General features: G+C 41.5%; 1 protein-coding gene across 18 annotated transcripts in view; it reads left to right on the top strand.

Annotated features, from left to right (window-relative positions):
* Positions 1-15,761, top strand: part of Tcf4 (transcription factor 4) — a 345,993-nt gene that overhangs the window by 115,229 nt on the left and 215,003 nt on the right. For all 18 annotated transcript variants that reach the window (XM_028864673.2, XM_028864682.2, XM_028864699.2 and 15 more), the window contains 2 exons: positions 4,042-4,103; positions 7,486-7,582. In XM_028864673.2, coding sequence (XP_028720506.1) covers positions 4,042-4,103; positions 7,486-7,582 — 159 coding nt within the window. The remainder of the gene's footprint in view (positions 1-4,041; positions 4,104-7,485; positions 7,583-15,761) is intronic.

Below are 15,761 nucleotides of genomic sequence, written 5' to 3' on the forward strand. Positions count from 1 at the left end.
CTTACTTTAAAACATTTAATCCCAGCCCTTGGGAGGCAGAGGCAGGAGGGTCTCTGTGAGTTGAGTCCAGCCTGGTCTACTTACTGAGTTTTAGGACAGCCAAGGCTACACATAGTAAAACCCTGTTTGGAACAAAACTCAGTATTTTTTTTTTCAAGTCAATTCTGTAGGTCTCAAGCATGGACTTTGTAGACGTGAGTGACTGTGCTGTGCTGCAGTGTCAAAAGGTTGGACACCCCTTCTAGGCACAGGGAGTAATAGGATCAAACCCATGGCTGACATCAAAGACTGTACGGTGTCTGGCATAGAGTGAATGGTGAGCAGACACAGGCCAGGTGCAGGGTACACAAAAAGTAATTCTAGCAAGTACCATTGGGATGCTTTAAGACAGGAGCATGGACTGAATGTGGAGTCAGAACATTTTCTTTTTCTAAAGGATTTTTTTTTGTGCTTAAAATATGTGTGTGTGTGTGTGTGTGTGTGTGTGTGTGTGTGTGTGTGTACATACGTGTACGTATGCATGCATGTGTATGAGGAGGTCAGCAGGATGTCAGATACCCTGGAACTGGAGTTACAGACAGTTGTGAACTTCCAGATATGTGCTCTGGGAGTCCTCTGCCAGAACAGTATGTGCTCTTAAGACTAGCTAACTACCATTATCCAGAGAACCTTTTTAAGGTACTCTGTGAGGTAGGCTGCTGTAGCGGAATGGGCATTATTTGCCTGGTTTCTGGTAGCATAGTCTCCTGCTTCTCATACTCTGTGATGTGCATGAAAATTACCTGGGGACCTTGCGATAAACACAGTTGCCTCTGCCTCACTGGTGAGGTCCAGACTCTGTGTCTGAGATGCACCCTAAGAGGCTGGCTTTGAAGTGATCATGCCAAGCAGTTCAGATGGAGGTGGACTTTGAGATGAGATGCACTGGCCTGGTTATTGAGGAAACACTCAGGTGACTGGCGGGTCTGATGAAGCTTAGGGCAGAGAGGATGCACACAGATGGCTAAAAAGTGACATGTTTGCCTGTTTGTGAATTGCCACAACAGACTTCCGTTTTGCATTACATAAATGCATACCAGTTTATATAGATTTTTTTTCCAAGCTAAAATATAATTAGAATTCATTGGGTGGTCCTCTTTATTGAGTTTGGTGGACCTGATGATTTGTCCTCATCCTCTGGATCTAGCCAGCTAAGGGAAGGAAGATCTTGTTCAAAAGAGAGCAATAAAAGAGAGGAAACAGAGAGGAAAGCAGAGCAGTGTGAGGTCGGGAAATGAGAAAGATGGAAATGGGAAAGGATGGGAAAAGAGCAGTCAGATCTGATTGGGTAGGAATGTCTTTGTGAAGGAACCCAGCCAGTATTTAACCTGTTTGGAAAAAGCTCGACTTCCAGCATTTTTAATTAGTGGCTTGCTCGCTTTTGAAATTGCCCAGTTGGGAATACTCAAGTTTTGATGTGTTTTATCTGCCTGCTAATTAGCAGGCTGCTGGGTTGACCATTTTTTCCTTTTATTCGGTGGACAGAAGATAGGCATAAAGGTCTCCTGAAACCATGCAGCTCAAGCTTGGGTTCAAATCCATAGCCACAGTGTATGGGGGAAGAGTTCTTAGTAAGTCATATTAAATTGCAGCCCATCTTTTCGCAGACTCCTTTTCTGTTTTCACTGGCCTGGGGTGACTGTGTCTCAGCATGGTCCGTACTTGCGGCAAGAGCATTCTTGATTGAAAGGGCTGTCCTGTGCTTTGTAGGGTGCTTGGAAGTGCTCCTGACCTCTTTCCTAACCTGTGATAACAAAAACTGCCTGTGGAACTTGCCAATGCCTTTTGCTGGCAAAATTGCCCCGAATGGAGATTCTCTGGCAGAGTCATATGCTGCCTTTTGCCCTCACCTATATTGCATGTTTAAAATCTACCCCCCTTTTTTTGTAATTGAAAAATAGACAAGTCCAGGCACTATGAAGTCTATGACAGACAGAGAAAATCAAATCTAGCCCTTTCTTGCATGTTGGGCAGATTTAAGGGCAGGCTCGCCCATCAATCCAAGTTTTGGCTGGGAAAAGTCAGGTTGTACTAAATGTTTGAAAAACCTGTAAAACCTGCAGTGATTGAGAGCTTTTATTTTTGAACCCCCCACTCCCCGAAAATATTTGTGTTTTATTTAAGAATTGAGAGAACCACGCAGGATACAAAACTCACTCGTGTGAACATCCATGAGCGTTGCGAGTGCCTTCTTCGTGTACTCCAGCTCAGTGTGTACAGGATAGGGCGCCATGCTGGGTCGTTAAACAGCAGGGTGTGGGAAAGTCTTACACCCTTTCTTCAGACTCCATGTGGTCTCCTGGGCTTGCTTTTCTGGGCCTTAAGCTTGCCGTGCACTGAGTCTAACTTTCCATTGGGGACATCTGCCTGTAGCTCCTTACCTGCTGGGGTATCAACCAGGAGGAACCAAGGAACTATGGTTAAGGGAGAAAAAGAGGAACGGGGAAGCGGGAGGGAGGGAGGGAGGGAGGGAGGGGGCATGGGGCCAGGAGACGAGGGCCACTGAGAGAGAGAGAGATGGAAGGGGAAGATTCAGGTTTATTAGCAGTAAGTTGATTGTTGCTATCCCAACTCTTAAGATATCCTGTAACACCATGTACTCCTCTGTACCCAAAAATAAGCCAATTAATTACACTGTGGTTGCTTCTGCCGATAATAAAGCAGCAGTAATGAAAGGAGCGGCAGTAGGCCAGTAAGAGAATAAACAGTATCAGGGAGATGTTGGGAGAGTTAGTACACGGGGTTTCACGGCTCCTGGATCAGAGTTTCGCACCCTCCTCCGATTCTGTCAGGGGATGTTTGTGATGGCCGTCTGTTATCTACCAGGATCAAAAAATATACACAACAGGGAAACTTTTCATGCTTATAATGGGCCTTTCATCAAAATGTCAAAGCCATCCCCAAATATAGAGTGAGCCTTAGAACTTCATGGCTCTGCTGTCCTCAGGACTGTTGCTCACAACATCCATGAAGGGATGTTCCTTACCCTAGTCAGCATTAGAACGGTGCAGGGAGAGAGTTCAGTGGATCCCAGCTTCCTGGTTGCTGACTGGGGTCTCTTCAAGCATGACTTACCGAAATCAAATATTGCCTTATCATCTAATGTCAACTTTAGTTTCTACATATCAAATACCAGGATAATAACGTACTCTGTAGTAGAAAACCACACATCAATGATATTTGGGCAGCAGAAATTAGTCTTGAAAGATTAAAAAGAAAATAGGAAATAAAATTGGGTGGGTAGGGAAAGTGGGGGAATGGATATAGAAAGAGTTGGGGTAAGGGTGAATATGATCAAATGCATTATATCAATCTCTCAAAGCAATGATGAAGGTGATGATGGTGATGATGATGATGATGATGATGATGATGATGATAGTTTAGGCTATATGGACCATTCTGGTTTTTTGTTTGTTTGTTTGTTTTGTTAGAAACAGAAGGTGTCTCCACAACCTTTAGAAAAGCCCAAATATCTCTTCACTGTGCTAGTGAAAGCAAACCACTGAGTCCTTTCATTTTGTAGTTTTGGTTGCACGTCTGTTGTCTGCTGTAATAAACTTGGCTAGAGAACAAACAGTATCTAGTCATGTTCTGGCAGTGATGTTGAAAGTGTCAGTGTGGGTATTTACTTCAGCTTAACTTTCCCTTTGGATTTAAATTGTGTTCATGGTACTTTTAAGTTTGTTTTGTTCAAAAGATTTTAATAAAACTTTAAGCGCCATTTCCTCTCTCTCACGACGGAGGCTATCAAATGCTGTGGAGGATAGAGGCAATTTTTATGTGCATACCTCTGGTTCCTGAGGGTCCAGTTCACGTCTGCTGTGAATCTAAATTAGTTAATTTAAGTAGATGGGTCAGAAGCCACTGTCATCATGGTAGCCCTGCGCCTGGTTCTTAATTAAAGGCAACAGGAGATTAATTTGAAACATTAATTTAAAAGTGCATATACAAAACGAAAGAATTATTGCAAGAAAGCCTAAAGAACTTCTCTCTTGTCCCTAGATGTAGAAGACAGAAGTAGCTCAGGGTCCTGGGGGAATGGAGGCCATCCAAGCCCATCCAGGGTAAGTATATATCATCTTTTTGTCCCTGCAGGCAGACATGGCATATATGTAAATTGACTAAGCTTCTCACATGCGTCAGGCATGCATCCGCAAGAGTGCATACTTAGGTGCCTACATGCACACACATACACATGCACACGCACCTGCACAGATCTACATGTATCATTGAGGGCAGCTTTCTGGGCTTCTTTGATTTTTATTTGGTTACCACACCTGGATTTACACCTGTTGAATTGGTGGTGCTAACCTGAAGAGAAATCTTTTAGCAGCCACACGGCCAAACCTTTGCCAGCCAGCCAGTGATCAAGTGTGATCGGAAGTCATTTGTTGCGTTCAGACCAAGCTTAAATAAATTCTTATTTATCAGTCATATATTGGTGTGACTAGACTCCTGAATGACACTCCGTGGAGTTATAGCCTATTAGTATGATTCGCACAGCAGGTCCGCATTAGTTTTACTTTGTGGCCATGCTACTGTTCCACCAGGAAGGCCGCTGCATACGGTATCTTTACTGTATTATTATTATTTTTTTAGGTGCCCTAAGACCATAGCAGGTTTCATAATACACATACATTGTTTCCAGTTAGAAGTAGACTTCATGCAGTAAAATGAACATCCCTCCTTCCTGCATCTCTAGCTGCTGCATTCTTCTGGGAGGGGGACATCTTCCTGTAACTGTTCCCATCATTTTGCATTGGGGGAGGGCTCTGCTCTGTCCCTGGAGGCAGAGGTGGTCCATCAAGCTGCCAAAAGGGCTATTTTAGCCAGTCATACTTAACACTTTGCACCTGTCCTTGGCACTGTGAGCCTCAAGCTGGTCTTCAGGGTGTAGCAGGATCTCTAAGCCTATGAGGAACTCTGTTGAGCCTTGGAGCAGCTGCTGAGCTTGACATTCTAATGCATTATATGGATGGGTTGAGGAAATCTTTCCTCCTCCTCATGTTACAGTCTGCACTTGCACAAATAAATCCAATCCCTTGACAGCAAGTGGGCTGACAGAATGCCCCTCTATTGTTCTGTTCATTTAGACTTCCTCAATTTCTTCTTATGTGATTCAGTACAACCCTATAAATATTGAGCTAAATTCTCATAGTAAAAATACATTATTAACTTTATATTAACTTCTTACTATTCGTTTCCTACCAGTAGCTTGCTTTTAAAACTTAAAATGTCTTACAGTGTGTATGTAGTCGAATATACAATGTCCTTTTCAACTGCATTTTGGCAAGCAGAGCCCATTTAGAACCTTCCTGGTTTACTTTTAAACTTGGTTTCCAGAAACTGCAGTTTTTATTGACTTAAAGAAGCCCGTGAGGTGGCGCAGTGGGTCAAGGCCCTTACTGCTAAGCCTAGACAGCTCCATCCCTGGGACCCACGTGGTAGAGAGAGAACTGACTCCAAGTTGTCCTTTGACTTGCATGTGCTGTGGCACACGTGTGTGACACTCCCACCCATGACACACGTACAAAGCAAGTAAATAAGTATAATTAAGAAAGAAAAAAAAATGCATTTGTAGGGCTTGGTACATAGGTCAGTCAGCAAAGGGCTTATATATAATCATAAAGCCTAGGGTTGGATCCCTATAATGCATTGTTAAGAAAAAAAAAATTCAGGCATAGTACTGTGCCACTTCAAATCCCCGCACCTGGGGCTCACTGACAAGTTAGCCTACCCTAATCTGTGCCTTTTATGACTGAATTTGGGTTCTGGCATCCACACTCATGTACCACACACACAAGTGAGTACACATGAACACATACACACACGTGAATAAATAAATATACACAAGACACATATTGGTGAATGATTTGAATCACTGTATTATTACTTATATTTTCTCAAATCCAGGGGCTTTCCCAAGACAGATGTTTGTAGACTCATATTAGGTGACCTAACTGTGTCCCTTTTCCTCCCATCACCAAGTTCTGGAACTGTCTTCCACACAAAGTGCTGTGCTGATAATTGAGTTCCATAATGTATTTGAAGTTGGTAGTGCACTAGCTAGGATGAGGACATTTCATAAATAATAATCAGCGTTATACAATGCCTGGATGGGTCCTTAGTGTATGACCTCTAGTTACAAATGAACATTCCAGCGGGATTAGATTCTAGCGTCACCCTGGTTAATTTTTTTGTAAAGGAAGAAAGGTGAGAGAGAGAGCAGAGTTGCCTATCCCGAGGGTCTCAGTCCTTTACACTGAAGTGATGTGGCTTTCCACTGTTCTCACAGCATCCATCTTTCATGTGTGGGCAGATTCTGCCCTTTGGCTAACATACCAAACTGATACCTCTGAGTAAATTTGACTTAGACTTTATGGACAGTTCACCCAGCTGAGCAGATGCTTCCCCCGCCCCGCCCCCTGGTCACATCATGCTCTTTAATAGACCGAGATTTGAATCAAATAACACAGTTGGTTTTAACTCTTTCTTAGATGTTATTGAAATTCTCCATGGAATTGAAGTGACTGGAAAGCTTACAAACAATGTATTATTTTTTAAATTCCCAAGATGAGGAGATCATTATTCTAGTGAAACATTTTTTTCAGAAATTATTCCCCTTAAAATTGCTTTTGTGTGGCATATTTTGTTTACCTGCATACATACTGATTTGTGTTGAAGCTTTAACCTTTATGTATTACTGGGTATGAGTGTGTGTATATGAAGGTGGGGAAGGGCACATACATGTCACTGCCCAGATCTAGAGGTCAGAGGACAGTATTGTAGGGTTATTTTTTTGTCCCACTTTTACATGGTTGAACTCAGGTCTTCAGGTGGATACACCGAGCACTCCTCTTCTCTCTGAACATCTCACAGGCCTGGTCCTGAAGCTTTGATGTTCATTCATAGTTCAAATGTGTTATTCTTCACATTCTTATGTGTTAATTACTAATATAATGAACCATCCATTTTGCAGCTGCAAGAGTAGCTAAAATAAACATTGAAGCTTTAGTATTGCAAGCTAAATGTTGCTTGAACAGCTCTACCTTGCTTTCACAAGAGGCAGATCATTGCAGATGATGAATCGTTTCTCCTTACTTTAACATAGGTTTTGAGAAAGAATAACTCTTGGTATATGCAGTTTACTTCATAGGTGTTGGCTGTTTACATATTTATTTCATTTAATCATGTCAACAATTCTATGAAGCTGGTAACATTATCGTTATATCAAGATTTCACAGCGATTACTGTGGGAAACATTTGAATTCTGTAGATTCAGGAGTTCCCTGAGTCTTCTAGTCACCCGAAGGTACAAGTTCTTACAGTGAAATTTCATGGGCCAGATAATAACTGACTCCAGTTTCTCTGGTAGGAAGGGTTTCAGTATTGAGGTGTGTTTATAAATGTAAAAGGAAGAGACTTACTCTGTGATTTTATTTACAGAACTATGGAGATGGGACTCCCTATGACCACATGACCAGCAGGGATCTTGGGTCACATGACAATCTCTCTCCACCTTTTGTCAATTCCAGAATACAAAGTAAGAAAAGTTTTATATTAATGTGTTTATGCAAAGCCTGTGTTTTGCCATGGAAGGGGAAATGTGCCTCAGACAGACGTTCAGTTTTTAGGAGTAGGGATAGTCAGTCAGTTTACTATAGTGCTCTTAAATGATAGAAATGCCATTCATAAATAAAGGAATAAAATGGCTGTGAATGCTGGCGAACAGAACACCATCACTAAGTCTTACAAACATGGAATTAAAGATTTTCAGTCATTCAGGATTTATGTAGACTTTTGTCTTCCTTAGACATAAAGTGTCGTTAAACAGTAGTTTTCTCAGTACACACTGAAGAAGTCGAAGTGGCAAATATTTGTAATAAAGTATTTGGCTTCATGATTGACAAAGATGCGTAGTCAGAGAGTAACTCCTTCAAGCTGAACTGGATTGTCTGATTGTATTTTTGTCAGGGTGTAGACTCTATGTTGACTGTCTAGGTCAATGTTTCTCAACCTATGGGTTGTGACCCCTTTGGTATTACACATCAGATATCCTGCATATCAGATACTTATATCATGCTTCATAACAGTAGCAAAATTACAGTTATGAAGTAGCAGTGAAAATAATTTTATGTCTGGGGGTCACCACAGCACGAGGAACCGTATTTAAAGGGTCACAGCATTAGTAAGGTTGAGAAGCGTGGCTCTGGACAGCCCTCATACTATATGCCTTTACAGAAGCTGTGTGGCTGCTTGTGGTTTGTGTCTGTCTGCAGATTTCTGTCATGCCCTACATTCTGGCTTTGTTAGCATATTTCTCTGCTTTTGACTACTCAGTCGGGATGTTAACAGCAGTAAACCTGAGCAATGAAAGAATAATTCATAATGGCTTAAAAGGTCCCAGTAGCTGGCTACTTCAGTTTTGATTGAAGACAATGATCTTTGTTCTAGTATATGTGAGTTCTTCACACTATCAGGAGGTCTTTCAGGTTGGCCAAATCCTATGGCAGATCTGTCGATAAATGAAGTTCAATTTCATGACACAAGCTGTTGGACCATTCTCCAAGGAAAATACTGAGCAATAATTATATTGTACTGAAACTGGAATTTCGAATGCTTTTCAAGAGTGTCCTGATTTTAAACCTTGGAAGCTTTGCCAGTTACTTAAGATGTTGATGGTCCTTTAATCTCAGTCTTTTTTTTTTTAATTGCCATCAAATCAGGTATTTAACACAAAGTTGTTTTTAATGGATAACATCATGTTTAGCCTTTGAGTATCTTCTCTGAGTACCACAAGACACTATTTGATCTAGGTTCTTGTTTTTGCTAGGGTTTTTTTTTTTTTTTTTTTTTTTTTTTTAACCCTTCACAATGGTAAATTTCATATTGAAGTTTTAATTTTTAACTAAAGCTGGAGTAGCTCTTTTCAGTTATTGGTGAAAAATACATCAGGCCTTAGCTAACTCAAGATATATGGAAACAGGTGACAAGGTATTTGTCAACTTAGATTTTACTGGACAAGTTTAGACCCTTTGGTGTCTGTAGCCATGATTTTAATACTTGGCTCTTCATGTGTCTGTTCATTTTTATCTAACTGTGTCAGATAAAGTCAAAGATAAAGGGAAGGAAAGTGATCTGAGAAGCAATGTGGAAAGACTCTCCAGACTTCATTTAGAAAAGCCTAAAGTGGTTCTCTGATGAGCTAAAATGTTACCTAAACTATGTGAAGCACCCCTGTTTAGAAGTTTGGTATGTATGCGAACAAGTTGAAGAGCAGTCTGCTGGGTTAATGTGTCAGAACATAGCAAGGCATACAGCCACGTCACCTAACTGCCCTGCTCCGTGTTTCTTCCTGGACAGCGATTTCACAGACTAGTTTTTTACCCAAACTAGTTAAGTGTAAGTGGGCTGACACTCTGGACGTGGTTCTTTCTGCGTGGTTGTTGTTGAAGCTGAAAGCCCATGTCAGCTTCTCCCTTTCGCCCGTCTGCCTTCCTTCCATGACTCTCTGAGTCATGAAGGCCAAGACAGAGTCCCCCATTGTGATGAGAAATGCTGCAGTGTGGGCGAGCGCTCCTGCCCACTATTCAGTGCAAAGGCTTCTCTGTTAGATAAGCTGTCTGGTCTGGAACATGGCTCGGTATTGTTTACCAACCGCGGCATTCGCCACCTCAAGCAGATCTTTGCACAGACAAGAATTGTGCTCGGGCTAAATGGTTTATCTGACATTAACGGGGCAGTGTCAGACTCGGGTCAAGGAAGTCACCCTCCGAGCAAGAGGTCACTGTGCAGCATGCAAAGAGACACAAAGAGAGAAAAAGACATTGAAACAAGTATGGCATGCCTCACATTTTTAGTTTAGAGAAGAATTAGGAGATATTTTTAAGGAACTGAGGGTGCTGGGACCTTGAACAACTTTTCACACCCCTCTCATTTCTCACATCTTGACTGGCTCGTATATCCCATGGCCTGACTCTGGGAGCGAAGATCTTTGTGTTTGCCCGGGTCTGCTGAAATTATCTTTTAAGATGAGCCCATTTGGGTGTTATGCTTCTTTATTTTTATTATTTTAAATTAAAACAGGACATGATTTTCAAACATTAACGACTAGCAATTTGCAAACAGAGATGAAGTAAGGACCCCTTGCTGTCCAGCAGTTTAACTCTTAGGATACAATCATGTTGACTCCTGAATGTTCATTGTGATTAGCCTATATTCTAATGCCGTCACCCTTGTGGACACCAAAAGAAGCTCTCAGAATCTACTGAAAGCTTTGGGCAAGAGTCCCCTCTAGAATCTTTAACTGGTTTTCATTAAAAGTACAAAAGATTTCTGTATATTTCAAAGACTTCATTTGGCCATGTCACATTAGGGTAAAAGCTATATCATTGGAAATAAATCAGCCACTTTATTGGGGCAGATTCTCTATTGTCAAATCAATCAAGTCTGTGACTGAATTAGGCGTCTGCTACAGAAATAAGTGACACTAATTTTATGGGAAAGAGTTATTAACTGCAGATGACCTGATTTTTTTTTTCTTTTTGTAAACTGTTTTCTTATGAAGTTTTATTTTATTTCAAAGAAAGGAAAGATTACTGTATCCCTTTTCCTTTCCTGAGTACATTATTATGCTCTATTTTTTTTCTTATGGCAATATGCCATTTTAATGACATGATAAAGAATTTGACATGTCTGCTCATAAACTTCTTTATAACAAAGTCTTTTTTTTTTCCGATAAGCCTCAACTTTTAGAATTCATATGAATGGTCTTCTATAAATTATAATTTTCATAAAATAAAATTTCTGTGTGATACCAAAATGACACAGTATCAGTCTATTTTGTGTCCTTATCTTAAAATTGTGGCCAAATGGGATATAACTGATAAGAATAATAAAAGTGACCGTATTATTTTTCTTTTAGAAATGCATTCATTAATCTGAAAGTGATGCCCTGTCTCATGATTGTGAAATTCCTCCTGTAGATACAGATGAGCGCGTGTTCGTGTATACATGAGTACACACATGCACTCACATGTGTCTGTTCTGTCATGAGGACTAATGGCCCTCCTTGGCTACAGGTTATCTTTAGGAGAGACCTTGTTTAGCTGTGGTTGTCATACATACAGTTTCATTGGATGTTACTATGCAAACCTGGCAAAGGACATAGAACCAGCCAAAAAGCAAACTTCTGCTAAAAAATGACCATGAATGACTTTGTTTTTGTTTGGCTGTGGGACAGGATTGATAGACTATAGTACACAGGCCAATTAATAACTTTCTCTCACACTTGACGTTTGCTGTGGACTAACTTACTGTCTTCCTTGGGGACATAACAGCCAACTTGCCTTAGATACGATCCAATGCCCTGATTTGTGTATAGAAGAGACAAACCATGCCTGGTTACTGTGATTTATTAATGATATTAATGTACTCTTTATCTGCTGGAAACTTGTTCACTGTATTTTTGAAGCTGCTAAATTAAACCTTCACAGGCCTTCAGTTGGGTAGCTTTTAGAACATGCTAACAGGACCGAGGGGCATAAGTTTGAGACCCATGTATTTAAAAATATTATCTGTATGGTCTAGAATTGTTTGAAAATCCTGGCATGTAGTGTACAAAAAGAATGTAGATTTTTCAGAAGCAGTCTGTCTTTAAAAAATTTGTTTCTGTCTAGATTAACATAATAAATTTGGTTTTGCCAAGCATCAACTTCTTGCAAGTATTGGCTAAGTATTTTGTAATGGTGGATGGTATATTTTGCAACCTCACGTCTTTGCTCGAAGGACGGAGGGCAGCATCCATTTTCCTTCCATTGTTCCCGGAGTCTCAGTAGAAAACCACAGTGCGGGGGGGATCAGGGAGCCTGTTGCCCAGTGAGGGTATGCTCACGAACTGGGGAGGGGAGGCCGTGAAAAGTGATCCTGTCTAACAGCTGCCTGCAGCGTCCCGTCAGCTGCTGTGGCTTGCACATGTCCCAGCGTGAGCGCCTCCCTCTCCTAGCTGTGGTATTTGTGTCTAGTCCTTAGTCATCCTATACCAGGCCAGTGAATAACTCACCAGCAGAGTCACTGGGTTTAAACCAGCTCAGCGGAACATTTTACTGTGGGATTAGTTGGAGGATTCGGGAAGGACTGAAAGAGGCTGCTGGCTTATAGGGTGACCTTTGAGTCTCATCTGGGTTAGCCGTTGGTATTTTGATTTGGTTACTGTGGTCATATTGTGACAGCTGCTGGCTCATTAGAATTCAGTTCCACTCTTCTGTTTGCCTAGCAGGAATATTTAGGTTTCTCTTACTTCAGAGTGTTCCTGGCTACCGTGAGTTTACCCCAGCATAAAGGTGGAGCGCCGAGTTTTCCCACCCCGGTGGCAGAGGCAGGTGACAGAGACTTCTTGTAAAATGACACATCTGAGAAGATGCTAATGTGGTGTTTCTTTTCAGTGGAGCTGGCTTTTATGAGGAAAACTGTTTTTGCACATCATCTTGGGCAAAGGGAAGCGTGACCACAAAGAAACGCCATCTTTTCAAAGCATGGCTAGTTTTACTAGCCCACGCAGGCAGATGGGGTTTTTACTAACCCACTAGGTCAGATGCAGAAATGTAAATATTAATAAAGAGCAAAAGTCAACTCTGGAAGGTTTTGTTCACTTTCAAAGTATTCTGAAACAATTAGATGAGCGGCCTGCTTTTATGTTTATTAATGTTGGATATTCCTTGTTGAATGCCTGTTTTCCTTCCTCCCTCCCTTCCTTTCTTCCTTCCTTCCTTCCTTCCTTCCTTCCTTCCTTCCTTCCTTCCTTCCTTCCTTCCTTCCTTTCTTTCTTTCTTCTTCATTATCATCATCATCATCATCATCATCATTATTATTACTATTACTATGTTGCTTGTTCTGGGATTGAAATCAGCACAATTGGCTAGCAAGTGCTCTACCACAGAGATAAACTCCCAGGCCTTTTGTCCAGGTTTGTGTGTGTGTGTGTGTGTGTGTGTGTGTGTGTGTGTGTTTAATGGCATTTTTCATCTTGAGTTGTCTAGTTGTCCTCTCTTATGTGGTGGGCTGATAATATGGCCCCTGCAATTATGGATTGGAGGAGTCTTTAATGGTGCTTTTATTTGATTTTACTTGCTTGACTTAAGGGTATTGATTCGTTTAATATGTTAAACCACCTTCCTGAAACACTGAGAAATGTGATGGTTTCAGTGTAAGCGTTAGTGATTTTGGCATCTCTGATGGCTGTAGGAAAGTGTGGGCTTAGAGATCCCAAGTCTGCTCCTCCTTTACTACACTGCCTGGAGTGCTCAGGACTTGCGTTTTCACCTCTTTTGGCTGAGGGAGGAAGAGCTCTTTGGGCGGTCTCTAAGGTTCTGGTCCTTTATTGTTTATGTTATTTGGTCTGTGCCCTGCATTTTTTCATTAGATATGTTTGTTTCATTCTCCTTTCTAATCTCTTCATCCCCATCTTATAACCACCTTCGGGTAGCATTCACAGGCCTTGTATTTTCCAAATGTAATTTAAAAAAAAACTTTAAGAAACTTTCTGGGCACACTCCTTTAATCCCACTACCATAGTGGTGCACGCCTTTCATTCCAGCACTTGAGAGGCATAGGCAGGTGGACCTCTGTGAGTCTGAGGCTAGCCTGGTCTACAATGTGAGTTCCAGGACAGCCAGGGCTGTTACACAGAGAAACTTAAGTCTTAAAAATCCAAAAACGAAAAAAAGAAAGAAATGAACTTTAAATTTGCTTTTTTGTGTGCACATATGGGGATATGTGTGTATGTGTGTGGTATGTATGTACCACAGTGCATATGTGAGGGCCTGTGGGAGTTGGTTCTCTCCTTGCCGCATGGGTCCCTGACTTGAATGTGTCCGTCAGGCTTGGTGGCCGGTGTCTGTGCTTGCCAAGCCCTTCTCCCTGCCCCAAATGTAAACTTTCAAGCCTGGCCTCAGCTAAATGGTTCTTCTGTATCTCCACTTCCTCCAGCTCGGTAATTAAGGGATGTCTAGAGTAAAATAATAACTCAGTCCGTCGAATACCAGAGAAAGAGTGTTCTGCTGTAGGCCGGTACTCAGGGTAGCAATACAGGACCTTAACAAATGGCCTTAGATGGTCCAAGACAAAAATAACCCTGGAAACCACATCTATAAGGTTTAAACCAGCAGTGGCGTAAATGCCCATAAATTAGAATCTGCTCTAGATCCTACTAAACTGTAACAAAACCCTGTACCAGAACCGGGCTGATGGAAATTCAATTTTTATTTTATAGTTGTGTCTCCTCTCCTCTATTGTAGGGAATATGCTCCTATTGTTAGGGTATGGTTCATCTTACCGTTTGGTGGATTTCGGTTTTCAGTAGCCACGCTACAGATTGTTTGATGTGTAAGAAGAAGTGGGTGAAATCAATAATATTTTGAAAAGCCATTGAGGAAGTTGATGGTTCCCAGCATTCAGATAACTCACTTCCTGCTGCCCAGTCAACAATCACCCCTGCTGCTCTTTTCCATGGTCTAGCTTCCTCTCTGTTCTGTGTCTCCTCTGTAGTGCAACGAGACTCATACTGTGCCTGTGAAAGACTTTCACAGTTCCAACAGGTTTACAAAAAAACCCGGCTTTATGAAAGTTAGAAGAACCGATAACCAGAAAAATGTACCTTGAAAACTGTGGGCAGCAGAGATGTGTAGGTCCCCGAAGGACCATGGAGAATTCTTCTGTGCAAGGCTACTCACTCTAGCTGGGTGTGGTAACCCCTGCTCTGAGAAGCCCAAGTATCTGGAGCTTGGGTTTTAAACAGCCTCGGCCACATATCAGAAAGAGAGAAAAAAAGTTATTTATTCTGAAAGAAAAAAAAATCATTTAAGATTCACATGCAAATAATGCATTTGTGTCTGATAGGAATATTTGTGCTCGATGTACTGGAAAATTTGACTAATGGTGACTTAATTTTTTTTTTCCTTCCTAAGTTTGGTACTAGCTACTGCTAGAATGGGTTCGCAGGTCTGTGGTTTCATGGCTGGTGGCTCTGTGATTCTTCTGTCCTTATCGTTGTCTCAAAATGACTCAGCTTCTGGTGTCAAGATTGGGAAAGGAGGGTTTAGTAATGTCTGTCCTTTTCTCCCCAGAACCCTGATACTCTATCTGTCTCCAGTTTGAGGACTGGGATGGGTGATGGTTGTGTATGTAGTAACTCCGCAGACTCTCCAGTACAAACAGAGAAGAAAAGGGTGTAGAGAATTTATAATAAACTGTTTGATTCGCAGTGTTCATTTTTAAGAGTCATCTTTTTTTAGATTGATTAAGTTTTATGTGTATGAATGTTTCTGCATGCGTGTGTCATGCATGTGGCTGGCACTGGTTGAGGACAGACCACGGTCCTGGATTCCCCTGGAACTGGAGTTAGGATAGTTGTGAGCCACTATTTGGATGCTGTGGGTTGCTCTGCAAGAGCAACAAGTGCTCTTAACTTCTGGGCCAGCTCTCCTGTCCCCAGAGTGTACGTATTAAAAGAGAAAAGTATGTATTTTTTCATGCAGTCATTTTGAAAACAGAGAGCAAAATTTCATGCAATAAAGTATAAAAGTGTGTCTCAACTCAGTTTTGGTCAACAAATGAGAACACAAGACAAATAGATGTGGAGTAGGTTAAAAGGTGTTGCAGTTAGGTTGGTGTTAGAGTTTGGGGCAGGCTGTCCACGTTTATCCACATCCATCCCTGAGCCTTCA

Source organism: Peromyscus leucopus, chromosome 19 (genome assembly GCF_004664715.2).
Source record: "Peromyscus leucopus breed LL Stock chromosome 19, UCI_PerLeu_2.1, whole genome shotgun sequence".
Classification (NCBI taxonomy): domain Eukaryota; kingdom Metazoa; phylum Chordata; class Mammalia; order Rodentia; family Cricetidae; genus Peromyscus; species Peromyscus leucopus.